The 17,849-nt window shown below is 36.5% G+C and overlaps 1 protein-coding gene across 4 annotated transcripts in view; it reads right to left on the bottom strand.

Moving 5' to 3' along the window:
• wdr27 (WD repeat domain 27) overlaps positions 1–17,849 on the bottom strand; it is a 332,022-nt gene that overhangs the window by 118,417 nt on the left and 195,756 nt on the right. For all 4 annotated transcript variants that reach the window (XM_039738896.1, XM_039738897.1, XM_039738898.1 and 1 more), the window contains exon 22: positions 15,673–15,770. In XM_039738896.1, the coding sequence (XP_039594830.1) occupies positions 15,673–15,770 (98 nt within the window). The remainder of the gene's footprint in view (positions 1–15,672; positions 15,771–17,849) is intronic.

Here is a 17,849-nt window from a genome sequence, read left to right as displayed (position 1 = left end):
ATGAACATTAAAATTAAAAATTTCAAAATACTGTACCATATATAAGTATGGTATATATCATGTAGCAATCAGGGAATCTAACTTTGGAATGCTCAGTTTAGAACTATATTTTATGAAACACCTTTTCTGAAGACATGTGTTTTTCTAAAACCAGATGTTTACCACTTCCACATTAAACTAACATAAAAAATATTCTGAAAAGTTAAACTAAAATGGAGGTGAGTGAGTAAGGTTCAGTAAGTCTGAGGATTGCATAAAAGCTCTAAAAAGGAAAAAACAAGTAATGCTCTAATTAAAGGAGAAATGCCAGTAAAAGAAGTCTTAGAAAGTTATGGTGAGTAGGTTGCATTGAGAAGGAAGTGGGCTGCAGTGATATCAGAGAGAGATGTCATTTTTCAGGGAGTGTCGAACTCCGGGTCTGGAGGGCCGCAGTGTCTGCAGGTTTTCATTCTAACCCTTTTCCTAATCATTGACCAGGATTCACTGCTAATTAACTCTTTGAGGGCTGAATATTTTTTCTGAAAAGCACACAGTGCACTGGTTTCACACATAAATCAACATAAAACGTCTGTTGCTATGTGATGTAGCTGCTGTTGTCGTATGTTCGGCATCTCTGGCAGCAGTGGCTGCGCTGGTGCATCTCGATAATCATTAGGAATGCAAGGTGAGCCGGCTGCCTGCTTGGCTTCACACAGTAGGTGGGTGGCGGTCGCAGTGTGACGCAATATGGTTTGTACCTCCTGTCATCATAAGTGGTGGTCCTCCCAGGCAAACACTGCTATAGACGCATCAGCTACACGAAAGTGTTCAGCACCACGATCAGCTGGCGACCAATCAGATGATGCTGGTACCTCACTTTCATTTTCAATATCCATCTTCAGATCACCTGCATCAAACTCAGAGTCCAACAAGTCAGAGTCCTATTCAACGAAATTACATAAAACATCCATGGAGGATTTTGCTTTGTATGTTCGCTTTGGTCTCTCGCCAGATGTCGATGCCATTTTAGAGGTTATTTGCTCTTCGCTACTCAGGCATGCGTAGGGAATCGAAGTTAAATCAACAAAGCTATGTAATTGTTCACACGGGCGTTAAAACCGAGCGGCGATCAAGAGCCGAGTGTTTTCTACACGTAGGAGTCAATGAGAGTGTTCACACGGGCTTTGGTGACGTGCGTTTGTCCGGCTGCGCATTTATACGGCATCAAAAAAACGTTGCATGCGGCTTTTTCTTGGCGTTCAAAACCCAAATAACGCAAGGAAACCGCTTCTAGTTCGTTTTCTGCGCGTTTATTTTACGCTTTGGAGGAGCCGGGGGGACGGGGGCATTTCAGTGCATAACACCGGTGTAAGCGCACACTCGACTACTGTTTCCTTTCCTCAAAGTGACAAGTAGTCTCTCTTCGAGGCTAACACCAAGTCGCAAATTGGTTGATCGGCGTGCAATGTGGCATTGCACCAGCTGCAGCAGACAATTAAAAGTGGAAACCGACATCCGACAGTAATTAAAAAAACTTGCGCGGAAATTTTCGCATTTCTTCATAAAGCACAAAAAAACTTCCTTTAACCCGACGGTGTGCAGTCAGAGGATGAACCCAGTAGCGGGCGATTTTTCTCTCCCTACGTCGCCGTATTACGAGTATTTTTAAAACAAGAAGATTAATATCTAACATAGCAAAATGGTCCATATTGAAAGGAGGCACCTCAAATAAAACGACAAGGGCTTTCATATCCAGTTCCCGACACTGCCTCCACAGGTTAACACACAAACTACAATTTGGGCTGCAGGCTGGCGTTAGACAGAGACAAACGAACGCCGGTGTAGAAGTCAATCGATCGCCACCACAAAATGCAACTTAAACGTCTAGGACGTTCAGAGCAAGTTCGTTTATCCAAAAACTTAACGCCCGTGTGAATAAGGCCTAACATTCCTTCTAGCAAAGAGAGTCAAACTATAATGTAAGGGTGAGTTTTGTTGCAGTTTACAGCTGATTACCGTCCTCTACCCCTGAATTTTGACAAAAGTCGACATCAGCCCTGAAAGAGTTAACTTCCTTTCTCTTTATTTTAATGGCCCTGTTTTTAAGGATCCAGACCTCTGAATTGATTTGTTTCTTTATTAAATGACAGCCCAACAGAAATGAGATGTGAAACGAGCCAAAAGATGACGCGCTAAACTCAAACATCAAACTCCAACCAATTTCACTTCAACCAGTTTCTTAATGAGAAGTCAATTCTTGCTGTTCATTAAACTCGTTATTTAATTCCACAGCTTGTTGCTGCTCTCATTCTACCACAGCAGACATTCCCAAAACTGTTGATTTTCTGTTTATTCTAAGGACACAGTTAAAATGTTTTATTGAGACCTCCACCTTTCTTTATTTTCACATATTGTGTGATGGACACAGGTGAGCTGGTCATGTGGAGGCTTGTTTTGTGTCTCATTATTGTTTAGCTGCTAATTAAGGAAAAAGAGATAACTAAGGGGCCTGAGTGAAGTTAATTAAAACTAAAGAAAAAGATGTTAATTAGCAGCCAAAAATGGTCACTAATGAAGAAGATGGTCAGAATGAAAACCTGCAGCCACTGAACCCCTCCAGGACTGGAGTTTGACACCCGTGATGTAGGGGGTCAATTAGGTAAGGCGTGAAATTAGAGAAAGTTGAAAAGGATATGGAGTGATTTTAAAATTGGTAGAAGTTCTCACTACATCTTGAATAAGATATTTAAAATGCCTTTCCCTAAATGTATAAAGTATGGCAACTGAGCCCCTACCTCTAGTGCCATACGTGTGTTACCTGCTTGTGAATAAGTGAGACATAATGAGAAAGGAGGAGCTTTCTATAAAGACAATGACCTGAGAAATTAATAAATAAATGATTAGTTAAAGAGATGGAGAAAATAAAAGAGAAGCAAAATAGACTGATGGATTTTTTTCTAATCTGCAATTAAATCATAGATGAAAATTATGTTCTATTTTAGGACCAGTATGCATGTGTGCCATTCATTTCAAAGAATCAGAACTAAGGTCGAGGCCTGGTTTAAAAAAAAAAAAAAAAAAAAAGAGCAAGTATAATTTTGGTTAGGTGTAAAAATTTCTTACATAAGCAACAAATAAATAACTCATAAAAAATATGGCAGGGTCTGATCTTGGACTGATTTCACAACACTTAATGAATAAAACATTGGAAATAACCACATCCAAAGAAATAAATGTGCTGATTTTAAATGTTCCTCCTTGAGTCATATTTTATATCATAAATCTATATAAAAGTATATACATAAAATTAATTTGGAACAACATGTTTAACTAATCTCAGACAGAGCTGAAATGTTATTGAGCTGGGCTAGACTTCCATTGTCTGACCACTAATGTCAGCCAAATACTGTAAGTTATCGTGTCTGGCCATCAAAAAGAAAATTAAGTGTCTGGTGCCAATGGCTAATTCTAGTAATTAACTGACCAACAACACAATATATATGGTCTGCACTTTTTATGTAAATGCTGTCTTTCTGTTTATCTTATAACATTGTTTAAATTCTTATTTAAAATTTTATTTTAGGATCACTACAAATTTATTTTGAAGTCAACATTATACATGAAAGAAGAACAGTAGGCTATTCTAGAAAGAATCTAAACAAAAGCATTCTTTTTAATTCTTAATACCATATATGCTTCTTTCTTTTACTTTTACTCTATCTTGGGATTACCATATCTCACCAGGCCTGGGATAAAAAATCATCGAAAAAATGCTTCATTGTCAACATTGTCACAACACACGTTATGAAACTGGAGAAAAGAACTGATTTCTCAGGCATTCGTACAAAACAGTTTGCTGGATCAAATAAGATTTGCTCCAAACACTCAACTGCTGCTTATGGAAAAGGCCAGATTTTGATATACTGCACTTGGAACATGCGCCACACCTCCTGTGAGACAACCTAGCTCACAATCAGTCTGCTAATCACACCACTTTGCTAATTGAGTTGTTGAGTAAAAAATGATAAGAAGAGACTGAAGCCAAGTACAAACAGGAATACCAAAGACCTTAGGACACAAGGAAGTAAAGCAACTAAACCTATTTCTTAAAGAGGGACTTTGAGACCATATTGGAGATGATTCTGTGCTCTGAAAACCAACATGTACTTTGGCGATCTTATTGCCAAGTATAATGATCATTGTAAGTGTAGCACAATCATTTTGAGAACACTATTATGAAACGTGATATTGGTACTATTATGCAATGGTGATTTATCTCTATTAGGACCTACAAAAACACTTGTGTATGAAAAAGACTTGCAGCTTGGAAAATTATTAATTATTATTTTATAGTATGACAGTGACTCACAACATACTGTATACTCCTGGTTCTACTGGAATGACTTAAAAGAAAAAGTCATTTTTTGTAGTGGCCAGTTTTTTTAGCATTGACAATTGTTGTAAACATTCCATAAAATCTATTAAGGAATTGGTCATCTTAAAAATAATTTGTGATTTTGAAATGGGAATTTATATACCTGATCTCAACCCAACAAAATTATGTGCCAAGACTTGTAGCAGTCTGTTTATGCAAGACTGCCAAAGACACAGAGCAGGTAAGGGACTGACTATTATCTATATCAAATGTTTGTTTGCTTCCACAGCTGTAAAAAAGGACGTGGCACCTCTTCTTGAACTAAAACGATTCTCCGACTTACTTTCACACATGAGTTTCCTTTTCAACAGCTCAATAAAGCAGAAGTGAAACATACAGACCTATGGTCCTAAAATAAAATGCTGCATAAGGCAAGACATAAACAACAATAAACTCTCCACCCATTTTATACAAATACAAGAGCATGCACTTGATTAAGAATTCTGAACACATATGTACCATGTCATGGGGGGATTATCAATAGATGGGCTTGTGGGAACTGTACTTTAATTACAATAAACTTTTCTGCCCATCAGTAAAGTACCAACCAGGTTGTCACTGCCTAACATTTTTGAATTTCAAGAACATATCAGGTTATAAGCTTTCAAATAAGACCTAAATGAAGAATCTATATAATTACATGATAGATGAAAAGAAATCAGAATTATTTATATCCATCCATCCATCCATTATCCAACCCACTGAATCCGAACACAGGGTCATGGGGGTCTGCTGGAGCCAATCCCAGCCAACACAGGGCACAAGGCAGGAACCAATCCCAGGCAGGGTGCCAACCCACTGCAGGACACACCAAGCACACACTAGGGTCAATTTAGAATCGCCAATCCACCTAACCTGGACTGTGGGAGGAAACCGGAGCGCCCGGAGGAAACCCACGCAGACACGGGGAGAACATGCAAACTCCACGCAAGGAGGACCCAGGAAGCAAACCCGGGTCTCCTAACTGCGAGGCAGCAGCGCTACCACTGCAGCACCGTGCCACCCATATTTTATATATATATATATATATATATATATATATATATATATATATATATATATATATATATATATATATATATATATATATATATATATATATATATAGTGAAATGACACACTAATTTCTCAACCTCTTTCTAAAAAAGTCAAATAGTAAATGATTGCAAATCTGTTTACAAGTAATTGGCAGTTGACAACTAGACACATAAGTATGTGGCAACTATAAAAATATCTATATTAGTTTAAAAGTGTAACAAATACAATTTGACATGATCACTCTTCATATCTAGAACAATACACAGGATGCAAAATGTGAAAAAAGTATTACATTTTTATGTACTAAACTAGTCAAAGTAAGGCAACTTAAAGGTAGACCACAAAGTTCAAATAAATTGAAAGCTAAAAGACTCTACTGCCCACTCTGGGCCTACCCAGACAATCATGAACCCCTGTCAATCAGATGGGTTGACTGGCCCATTTCCCCATCACAAAGTATCACACAAGTACTTAGTTAACCTCCTGTTCTGTCTGCCTGCCTGCCTGCCTGCCTGCCTGTCTGTCTGACGCTCTCTCTTTTTCACTTTCCATTCAGACTTAAGCCATTCTAATTAGAACAATAAAGAAATAATGGAAACAATTCCATCATTGTTATAATGCCAGGATGAAATAAATTCCTATAACTCTGAAGCCAAACATTTCCACAATAAACAAGGCTCACTACCAACTATTTTTGCTCTGAAATAATTGGCCAAAACAATTATTCTTAATCATATTTAAATAAATGCATCTTTGCTGATGTTTCTGGGATCTTTATTCAACAACTTAGGTTTGATCGCTATACTTCTAGTTTGACTAACTTTAAAACTACTTAGAGTGGGTAAAGAAGGTATACAATAGAGAATAACCATTGAATTTGTGTGTATAATCTGGTCACTGAGAACAGCTAAAGTTATAGTAAACTAAGAAAGATGTTGAAAGGGGGCTTGGCAGGAACTGCAATTACAAAAATATCACCATAGTGCAGGACAGGTGACATGTACACAGGCAGTACTATCACTGTCAATGACAATAAGCCATCATCGATAGAGAACTGTATGCTTTGATGCTGTGTATGGAACCCTGGAGCAAAAGACCCCTGGTGCACCAGTGTAAGTCGAGGGTGGTGGGAGGCCTGAAGTGGGTTCAAGAGTGAGTGTCACTTGAGGCCACTGAGGGTAGGTCTGTCAGGACAGACCCCAGGACATCCCTACCCTTTTGCTGCCACTGAAGCCAATGGCTTCACCTGGAAGCAGTACCTTACCGGGATTTAAAAGGCCTTCAAAACCATATGCCAGGTGTACTTGGAGTCAGGAGATCTACTGATTAACATACTACAACTGAAGAAGGAGGTCAGGCCAGACAGAAAAGGAAAAAAAGAGAATGAGTAAGCATGAAAGAATAAATAATAATTATATATAAATGGAAGCAAGTGGGCCACTCACCCACACTACCTAGTAGACAGGGTGGAACCTTTGATTGATTATGCCCAGAAGGCTGTAAAGATTATTATTTTGTCCCTAATATTTTTGTATTGTTATCATCTAAACCCTGTTCATTGCATTAAGAAAAGTTGCTTTATTAATAGGAGTGATGAACAAGGGAAAAACAGATAAAGAAAAACTGTAGATAAGCATATGATACAGAGAACTAGACAAGGAAAGAAAATAGCCAGACATCATACTGGGACTAGTGATAGTACAGGCCCACTTAGGAATCCATCTAGTTTGGGCAGAAGCACAAAGATCTCAACCTAGAAGGAAACAATGCCTCAAGAAGGGGCTAGTCATGTGTAATTTTAATTTATGTGTTGCAGAAAACTACAACAGTAAAGAAATATGATACCTCCATGAATTTTAATTTAATTTAATATATTTTCACATAAGGAATTGAATCTGATGGAGGTGGCAGTTCTGAAAATGAATCTTATTGAGTGACTTCCTAGCTTAAACCCACTGGCACAGTTATACATATTTTTTCTTAATAAAGTTAAAAAAGTTTTAGTTTAATGTCGACAGAAATGTACAATTATGTAAATTAATATGGAGATATCAAAAGCATTTTAGACTATTTGCTTCTGAAATGAACAAAATCTTCCTTAGTACCAAAATATTTAGGTTGCCAAGATAAATGTTTTGCTAACATAAAGTATTTCAGTTGAAGTATATTGCAACATGCATTATGTATAAAGTGTGGACAAGAAATTTGTTCAGTGTGTGGAGGACATACATGTGAGGTATCAAGGCTATATTTATGTCTTCAAATATTTAAGGTTTTATACTATATTTTGTGGCTTGTTGCACCAACCCTTCTATGATACACTATGTGGAAATGAGAAAAATGTTCAACAATTAAAGAAAAACAATATTGAATATGATTATATACTTTGGATCTTGGAATTGGTATGTTGTATATTGTAGGTACCAGGCAGGAAGGACAGGCATCTTGGCTGGAATAAAGGAAGTTTTCATATCCAGCCAAGAGGCCATAATGGAATGAGTGAATGAACAGGCTTACCAGGACCAGGTCATTCCTCCATATGCCAGGTGGCAGTGTTTGTCAGCGCTAAACCTGATTAAGACACGTGCAGGGAAACGCAACCCTGTTGGAGTCTTTGGGAACCACCAGAGAAGGACTGTCCTAGTTTCCGCATGACCCGGAAGTGCTACCAACAGCTTTGACATGAGACTGGAAAACGTACACAGGTTGATTTTAACAGAGAGTCAGGATGCAGCAGGCAACATTCTCTTGAAGATGGAAAGAGAAAATCTGTATTTGTATATGGTGGCTGGTGTTCTTGCAGAAAAGGTGTGGGATGAGGATAAAATCCTTTAATTTGAGCTGGAAGTGTGTTTGGGCATTACTGTGTCTGTGGTTTGGGGCTCAGTGGCACCCCCCCCCCAGGTTACATCATGTTATAAGCATGTAATATCTTTTACATTTAACATGTAGCTTAGCAATAAAGAGAATTAGACACAACTGGATAAATCTTGAACATTACTTAGATTACTAATACACTTATTCCATTTTGTAAATAAAAACACATTCAAACTACTCCTTTCCAGCCACCCTTTGCTGCAAACTTCTATAAAATTAAACTAAGTAAAAAAGATGAGTAACTGATCATGAACTAAAGTTCACTTAAAATGGCCCTTTACAAACATAATCTTCAAGAAAGGTCTGCTGTCATGATTTTACTGTCAGTGTTAGTGAGATTTGACTGATTGCTTATAACTGTGCTCACCAATCATGGAAGATAGCTGATAAGAGATTCCACTATTAAAATGGAAGAGGTTTACCTAAAAAGGTGGCTACGTTTTATAGTTCCGAAATACAGTTATTATAAATTCAACTGACAGTGTAGTCAAAAGTGTCAGAATATTGCTTTAGATTGTCCTTTGTAATGTAAACACTAAATGTAAAATAAAAACGTGATTACACATAATGAATAACTTAAGCACAAGTTCTAGGCTCCCACAATTTGTGGAACTGAGTATCTCCTGACAAATTTCAACTTCATTAGCATTAGAAGCTAGGAACACTCTACTTGTTATTATGGGACAATGATATAAGAATATATTCAGAAGACCCCTGCCACATATTCAATAAACACAAAAATTAGGTGTGATTGAAAAGTTTTGAGTCTGTACCTAAAAATGGTATTCTACAGTACCAAGGATTGAAAGTAGCCAAGGGTTAGTTCATGCGTACTAAAATATTTTAATTGTATGTTTCTAGCATTTGTGGATTATTGTACATCTTTCTCTTTACAGGAAAAGTTAAAATGGATGTCAAAAACTGGAAAACCAATTATCATTGCATCACTGAATTTCTAATGCTAGAAGACAATATGACTTTTGAGATTCACTCTGACCTAGTTAATGTGTACCCTTTATATACCTCAGTCAAGAGATGGAATGTAATATTCTGTCATAGCAGGAATTTCGTTGATGGTGACACAAGGTCTGACTGTCAATTGCCTTCCATGACTTTGCGGTGAATCATAATGGGGAATTGTAGAGTGATGGTGCAAGAATTAGCACCTACAGTATAATAGGGAAACATTATATGTCTACTGAATCCATTTCTATATAAAAACTTAAACATTGTGCATGTTGGGTGTTCAGAATATTAACTCCTTAAATTGGAATCATACTGTACCATCCAATATTCAAATTAGACCGTTAGCTAATGAATTCAGTCTATGAGAAATTTAGAGTTTCATAGCTGAGGGTGAAACTGTGTCCCAAATACCAATCAAAACACCAGAATCAAGGTGATTCTCCAATACTAAAGAAATTCAATGCAAGCAAAATCGTGTGCATAACTTGAAGATGTTATGGGATATAATCCATATTTATTACATGATTAAAAAGGGCCATGTAGCTGGTCAATTTTACACTGATTTGTTTTGGCATTTTTGGAACTCATTTAGAGAAAGTCAGTAAGGAATGTATGTTATCATTTACTTTGTCTGTTTGATAACAATGCTTTGGTCTCATTGCACTAGTGTCAAAAGGCCACCTATGGAACTGGGGATTTCATAAGGTGCCTAACCAACCCTACTCTTCAGACTGGACCTTACTGTATGTGACTACCTCCTGTTCTTCAGTTTAAAGGCGTACCTCAAATGGATGTGCTGTGACAATAATGAAGATATCAACTAGACAACAGTGAAAGTACAAGTAACTCACATACAAGAGCTTATTGAATGTTACAATTGCAATAGCATTCACAGAGAATGGACAAAAACAAAGCATCATTGGCTTTGCTGTGGTCTCTCCTAACTGGACAGGTAACTCTTATATAACATAATATTAATAGACCACTTTCACTGCTTTTAACTCTCCTGTGTCTGGCCAAATCTATTTTGTTTTGAATCAAATAATGCCAAAATCTTACCTTCTATAACTACTACACCTTCAGTTTAGTATTGGGACAGGGTTAATGATGGGAAAAGAGGCAAGGAATAAAACTATCGACTATGTGAGTAAGGCAGCAGAGAAATCCCTCCGAAAACATGAAGTAGAAAGTCATATGTAATGCGTAGTGCGGATTCTGGTTTAGTTTCTCTTTTTTCCTGCAGTACGAGCATCCAGATGGGAAGCATTAGGCTCAGTCTTTTCCAGAGAAAGGACAGACAGCTGAACAAATTACTAGTTTTTTTACCTGATTATATGGGTTTATTGCTTTGGGTGCAGTGATGGAACTAGTGTGCCAACAAACCAACCCTGAGGGTAAAGTCCAAAATAGGTCAGATGTGTAGGATAAGGTTGACATGCAGTGGAAGAATTTAGAACAACTGACCCTTGTTACATGTTTAAATACCTTCAGGTGATGGTGGTTGGGCGGCAAAAAGATTTTTCACACCTGGAGACTGAATGTTTACTTTTCACTCAAATAAGCAAATATTTATAGTATGGAATAAAAATGGTCAATTATGGATTTCCAGATTCCTTCACTATTCTGCGTTATAGTAATTTCCTGTTTAATTTACAGAAATCACCCAAACATCCATTTCATATTTATCACTCTTTTATTAACATAAGGTGTGTGTTTGCGAAAGGCTTGGCTTGCTATAGTAGCAGCTGCAGTGATGCAGGACCACCTGGCAAAATCCATGTTTAAGTGGGCAGGATTTCCCTGTGGAAAGCCTCATCTCTTAGCAACTAAAGGCCTTGATCGCAATAAACTATACACAAAAATTACATGCCAAGTATGCTACTCTTTTGATGGTAAAAGAAACAGTTCAAAAGGCCACATAAAATCAAATTCTTGTAAAGGTATCAATCAATTTATGTGCACTTTTATATAACTTTCACATAGCAGGTAGTAGGGAAAGGCTTTTTATAAAGAAAAAAAAAGAATCATTAGGTGTACCTATAAAAAAGTAAGCAGGTCAAAGTTTAAGTATCTTTAATGATACATTCTGACTGGCCATCCCAGACTGATCAAATGAGCAAGTTTATCACTTCGACAGCAGTGGTTGTCCTCAGATGTTAATTTTAGTCAGCAGGACCTGTTTCTAACAGTGACAACAGTCCACCATTATCTCACCAGCTTGTAGGGTAAGCCATGAGCATTTTTAGGTCTACAAAGGACATGTGTGATTCCACAAAATAAATAGTCCAATTTGTGGTATATGGTGATGAACGGTTGGGTACAGCTTGGTGGTAAAATACATGTAATATTGCAGAGAACTAAAGTGTTCCCTTAGAGGTCAGATTTCAATATGCTTTGTACCAGCCCACTTCTATCCCAGGGTACAATACAAGCAAATGTAAATAATAGAATAGAATTCAAAAGGGTAAAAAAGAGCATTGCTCTAAAGAAATACTGAACACAGGCAATGCCATATTGTAGAAAATGCTTTGGTTTTCACACTGTCCCCAAACATTAGGATCTTTGCTATGTGGGATCATATATGCCAAACTGCAGAAATATATTACGGTTTTACCTGGAAAGGATTGTCAGCCATAGTGAGCCAACAAGGCAGTTGAGGTTTCAGTCACTAACGTACACCTTTACCTATAATGCTGCTTCACTCAAGAGTACACTATGCACAGACTATCTATTAAACCTGTGTGTTCACGTTTCTGCTTACTATACTCAAGGATTGTCAACCAAAGCATTTGCACTAGACAGCTGGGGCTTCAGCCACTAAGTACACCCTTGCTCATACAGTGCTCTTTTAGCCAAGACTACACTATGCACAGACCCTATTAAGGATGTCTATTCTCACCACTACTGACCTGGAATTAATAATAAGTTCGTCCCATGTGGCACACTTCTTATTTACAGAGGCAGTTCTTTTTGTCATTTTCATACGGAAACTAAGACCATCTCTCTAGGTTACACTCTGGTTGATATCTTCTGTCTATTACATACTCCTATTCTATGACTACTAAGGCATGGCTTCTTGTTATCTTTATTCTAAATTAAATTTTTAAAACATTCAGTAAATATTTTGTGTACAGGGTGGTCCAGATCTAATTATGCAGATGCAGATCGTCTGGATGACTTTGATTTATGCGGGGACGATTCCAGTTCGCCGCCAAGACGATTCTTCATGTCGTCAGTTCGCACGCTTCTCGATGGTCCGGGATTTTTCTGGTGATTTTCTATGTAATAAAGCAAGTTATAGCGTAATGAAGATTGCATAATTGGATCTGGACCACCCTATACAAACACCCCTTTAGAATGATAGAACCGTTTGTCAAATAAAAAAAACAAGAAATTGTTTAATATATCTTAAAACTGGAGTTCAGACATAATTTACTGCGCATGGCCACCACGTTCCAGGCAACTAATCAAATTAGCAGTTCCAAAATGGCAGTGTCCATGTAGACAACCACACAAAATGGTAGTCTTTAGGAAAAAAAAATGGATATATGCAATTACAATGTACATCAGCATAATAAAGTATTATTAAAAGGAAGCAAAATTGAATACAAGCAAAAACAAAAGGCAGAACACACTAAATAATTAACAAGGTGTTTCTGGCATCATACTACCTAGATCTTGTGTTACTTTAGTCAAGTAATAGACTGCACTACTGTTGGTGCTACCATATAGCTGATCATGAATTTGGGGCTAGTGGAACATTAAATATGAAAGCCAATATTTATTCTTCCATTACTCGATTTAGCATTCAGTGTCCTTTCATGCTAGGAAAAGATACACAGTGTGACTTTTACATGTAAATGCTTTTGTTTTGAAAAGGTAGCTAGTATCTTAAGAATCAACATCCTTTTCTGTAACAAAAAATATCGACCTGATGAAAAATTCCTATGATCAGTGAAAAAACAAAAACATTTAAAGTTGATCTGCTCCTACTTCTTTATATGCTTGGGCTTGACCTTTAGGTAAAATGTTGAGGAGTGCAACTTCCAATAACAAAATATTTTTGCCAAAATAAAAGTGAAAGGCAGATCTATTTACACTGTAAGTGGCATCAGTTTTTAGAGCACCTTTGTTTCTGAAATCTATGATCTGTTGTTCAGTATAAATAAGTTGCTGTTATTTAATGTCTGATCCCTCTTCCCACTCTCTGCATTGCTATAGTTTGACCATTTAGTGGAGTATCCAGGTTCAAATTGCTTACAGTTCAACATACTGTAAATGTGTTGTGAAACATTAAAAGGGAGACAGTCACATTTTTCAGTCTTTTAATAGTAAAAAAAAACCTTGCAGTTTATGCAATTAACTGCATCATTTCACTACACGATTTTGTCAAATTCCACACATGAAAATGTAATTTTTGCTATTAGGTGACAGAAAACCATGACTATTCCCATTTAACAAGTACAGTTTGGACCCTTTTAGTGCGGATTTATTTTTGAAAAAAATAAATTGTGATTTGCAAATGTTCAGTCTAATTTTAATTAAACCATGAATGAACTTCAAAGTTTACAAAGTTTCAAGTATGCAGATCTTCTGTATGCAAGAAAATCCCTGTGCTGTCCCCCTCTACCGTTCAGGAGAGTGAGTCAGTTTTGGCCTCAACAACATACTGTAGTTTTCTTCTGGCTAGTCATAAATATCATCTGAGAAGCACATTTATTGGACTACTGTACTAAACACCATCTCTAAGATTATAGTAAAACAAAAAGCAAAAGAACCTCATTAATATTTTTTTATAATTAGAAATGCCATTGTATTATATTAAAGAAGATTTAGATATATACGTACGTTTATTAAGTTCCTCATACAGATTGCCAGCTAATTTTTCCTTACTAAATATTAAAGTATATTTACATATAAAATAATTCTAACATGGGTCAAACAAAGATACTTCAAATGTAAATAATTTTGTCAAGGAATAGTGGTGACAATAAAATTGTTAACAACCATTTGTTTGCTTGTCTGTTTCATCTTCAATTGGCGGCCAAGATAAAGATTTGTTCAATATTTTATGATTTACAAATAACTACTATATTTTAAATACGCAGTTACAGTAAACACAAGTACATTGAAAAGTTCATAACTGTGTTATTAATTGTTGAAAAAATAACAACAGTATCATCAAATTACACAGAATAACATTATATTTCCTTCAACAATGTAAAGACTTTTCAATGGATACATTGTTCATGCTATAACGAAATAAACATGCCTTTCCTGGAAAAGTGAAATAATTTTTTCCAGAGAAATAAACTTCTTAAAACATAAAGCTGACACAGTATTTCCCATGGTTTGAGACTGAAAATAAGGAATTATTAATTGTGAGTGCTTTTCCTTAAATGTCATTTATAGGCTTGTCAAAGATCTCCAGATCTGTATTACATTCTTATTTATAATAAAATCAAATAAAATATTTGTTAATCTTAGTTATAATTTGCTTAACTTTTAAAATGTGTTCCTGAGCAAACAGGCTACAGAGAATGCAGCTATGCAACCAGCAAATGGCAATGGAAATACAGCAGGATGTAGTGGTAAGCGATTGCTTTTGCAGGAAAGATACTGTACACATATAATGCTACAAGCTAGGGCCATTTTAACTGTGAGAAACTGATTTAACTATGAGATACAGTCATGCAAAAGCAGTAATAACGGGATATTCCACTTCTTAATACAACAGAAAAAAAAGTTCTGTAAAGTAACTTAGTTTGTCTCTGCTCAATATAAAATATTTTTAAATACAAATCGTGGAATTACATGTCATGTCTTGACACCAGCAATCCAATGACAGAAGCCAACAATGTCAACACATACAAGTTGACCACAGGCAGGAAAAACATGGGTGAACTAGCAAAACTCCTGTGATAATTTGCAAATAAAATGAATCATGACTGACATGATAGGTCAACAATTATTATCTATTGCCACATTGCAACAGGTATAGATAATCAACAAATAATGCTATTGTCTTTAATACAACCATTCTGAAACACATTTACTCTGATTGAGGGATGTGTTAGGTCAAAGTCTATCGCTGCATCACTGGTTGCAAATCAAGAACAAGCCCCTGGACAGGGCACCACTAAATACGCATGCTCACTTTCTTACTGATATGTGGCTATTTTTGAATTTCTGTTCACCTACTACTCATATCTTTGGATTGTGGTAGTAAAACCAGAGTAGAGAAGAAGAACTCAAGCTGACATCAGGACAATTATCAGACCCCACAAAGGCAGTTAATGGGATTTGAACCTGGTTGTCGACAAGTATAAGGCAGTAGAATTTGTCTAACAATTGTACAAAAGTTAAAAAAATACTACCTTAAAGTTCTTAAATCCCATAATTTGATGCCTTCTGTTACAGCAGTTGTAAGAAAGAGGTTATAAGCCTCAGACTGTTGAGTGCTGAATGATGAGCCCTGAAAGAAAATAAAATGAATATAACGTTACAAAGAGAAGCTGCTGTCATAGTGTGCACCCTACCCAGGATAATGTAAATGTAAATTAGTATTTTAGTAAATTAGTAAATGTATTAAACAGGTAAATAAAAAAGAGTAAGAGATAAAAACAGGGAGAAAGTAAATGTGTAAATAACAGAGAACATCCAAACTTGCAATCTCTATGAACCTAACTAGACAGGCTTTTGACTCCTGCCCATCAGGTAAAGCGGTTCAACCAATTGTCCACTAAAGTAGAATCAATTCCTAAGAAAACGCAGAGTCAATAAGTCTGAAGAATGGTCACTGTTCTGTGCTGCTTTGGTCTGAGGCAATCACATCTCTTGAATGTGTGGACGAAGGTTCAAGACAACAGTGGGCAGAAACCAATTCAAACAAGCAGAATTCTTTTTATTCTTACACATTATGAGTAGAGGGTTTTTGCCTTACCGAGCTCTAAGTACAAAAAGCCCCCTCTGTGGGTCAGTTGCATTTTTATAACAGAAATCTTCAAAGAAACAGAAAAAATAAGCTCAGTTTCATCCAAAGGTCACAGAACATTCTTACACAATTTGTTGATTACAACGGAAATTAGAAATTCAAGTCGTTTCTTATATTTTTAATTAAGTTTATCAGAAAACTTGTCATACGTTTGACATCTTAATTGGACGATAAAATAGCCAAGAACTGCATTCCACTCTGGCAGCCCTACTTTATGTAAGCACATTTATTTATCTGTTATAATAATACCTAGCCATACAGAGAACATGCAGATTTTCACACAGAAGCTAGCAATAGATTTTAACTTCCATTCCACAAATGTTACATTTAATGGCATAACAGTCTATTTTGGCCCACTGAGGTGACCAAATTTATAATTAAACCAGGAAGTTCAGATAGTGTAGAAATAAAGGATATTTATTCAGACAGCAAAAGTTGAAGAAAAGGTATAACAGAATCACAGACAGTATCACTAGTAAACAAGACAAAATAACAAACACTATCCCTTTTTGGGCCTTCCTAAACAACAGTATAAACCCTCTGGAGTTCCGATTAGGTGACTGCCCAGTATAAATAAAATCCCAGTGATACTTCGTCCTACATTCTACTGCTTTGATCACACTTTTATACTGGGCTCAACTTTATCTTTTCCATGTCGAATCTTTTCATTACTCTGCTCCCAGCTTCAGGCTTCCCTAGACAAGAGCTAAGAACCACCTTTTAAGGACTGACCTTGGAGTGCTTCCAGTATTATTCTGATACCAATTGGGAAGCACTTCCAGTTTAACAGTATTGAGGTCGCTTTGTTATAGCTCCCCTGAGCAGACACAGGTTTCTCTGCTGACAGGGCCGATTGTTGAATAACTCCCAGGAAACACTGTGGCAGTTTGCAATATGGCAGCATATGATGTTGGCTGTTAACTAGTATCCAGGAGGTCTGTTTTTAAATTAAAGCATGTTATCATGCTCAGTTATCATCATTCCATGTTGGGAATGTACCAGTTAATATTTTGGACAGTGTTTTGGCATCCCACCATAATAACATGCCAGCTGGTGTCCCGTACAAGATATAAAACTTATTACCATTCCTAGAACTGCAGTAATCTTCTTTACACTGTGTTGCAAAGCTTGGTTACTAAGGATGTTGAGAGGTTGAAAACATTAATTTAACACTGGCATTGTTTCTGAATTTGATCCAAGTAACCTTTTGATACTTCATTTAGATAAGTAAAGGAAAGGGGTATAAAGTAGTCCACCTAAGAACTACAAAAAAAATGGCAAAGTATTTCAGTATCTCTTTGGGATTGGCAATCTAATTCTGGCAATGTTTTGTTAATTAAAAATTGAGCATCTCCCATACCAGAGTGGTCACACATCTTTTGCATAAGGAGGAAAGATAGCTTTGCAAGAACATGACTTAAATAAATGGCAGTTAATAACTTAAAAATGAAATAATAAAATCAATTCAGAGTTAACAGTTTTTGTTAAAACAGACTGATGAAGTGTTTAGATTGGTTTACATGAAGAAGGACTGACCAGCTCTCACTAATGAGGAGAAAA

Source organism: Polypterus senegalus, chromosome 16 (genome assembly GCF_016835505.1).
Source record: "Polypterus senegalus isolate Bchr_013 chromosome 16, ASM1683550v1, whole genome shotgun sequence".
In the NCBI taxonomy this organism is placed as follows: Eukaryota; Metazoa; Chordata; class Cladistia; order Polypteriformes; family Polypteridae; genus Polypterus; species Polypterus senegalus.
The sequence above is the reverse complement of the archived record's forward strand: the minus strand, read 5'-3'. Positions and strand labels throughout refer to the sequence as shown.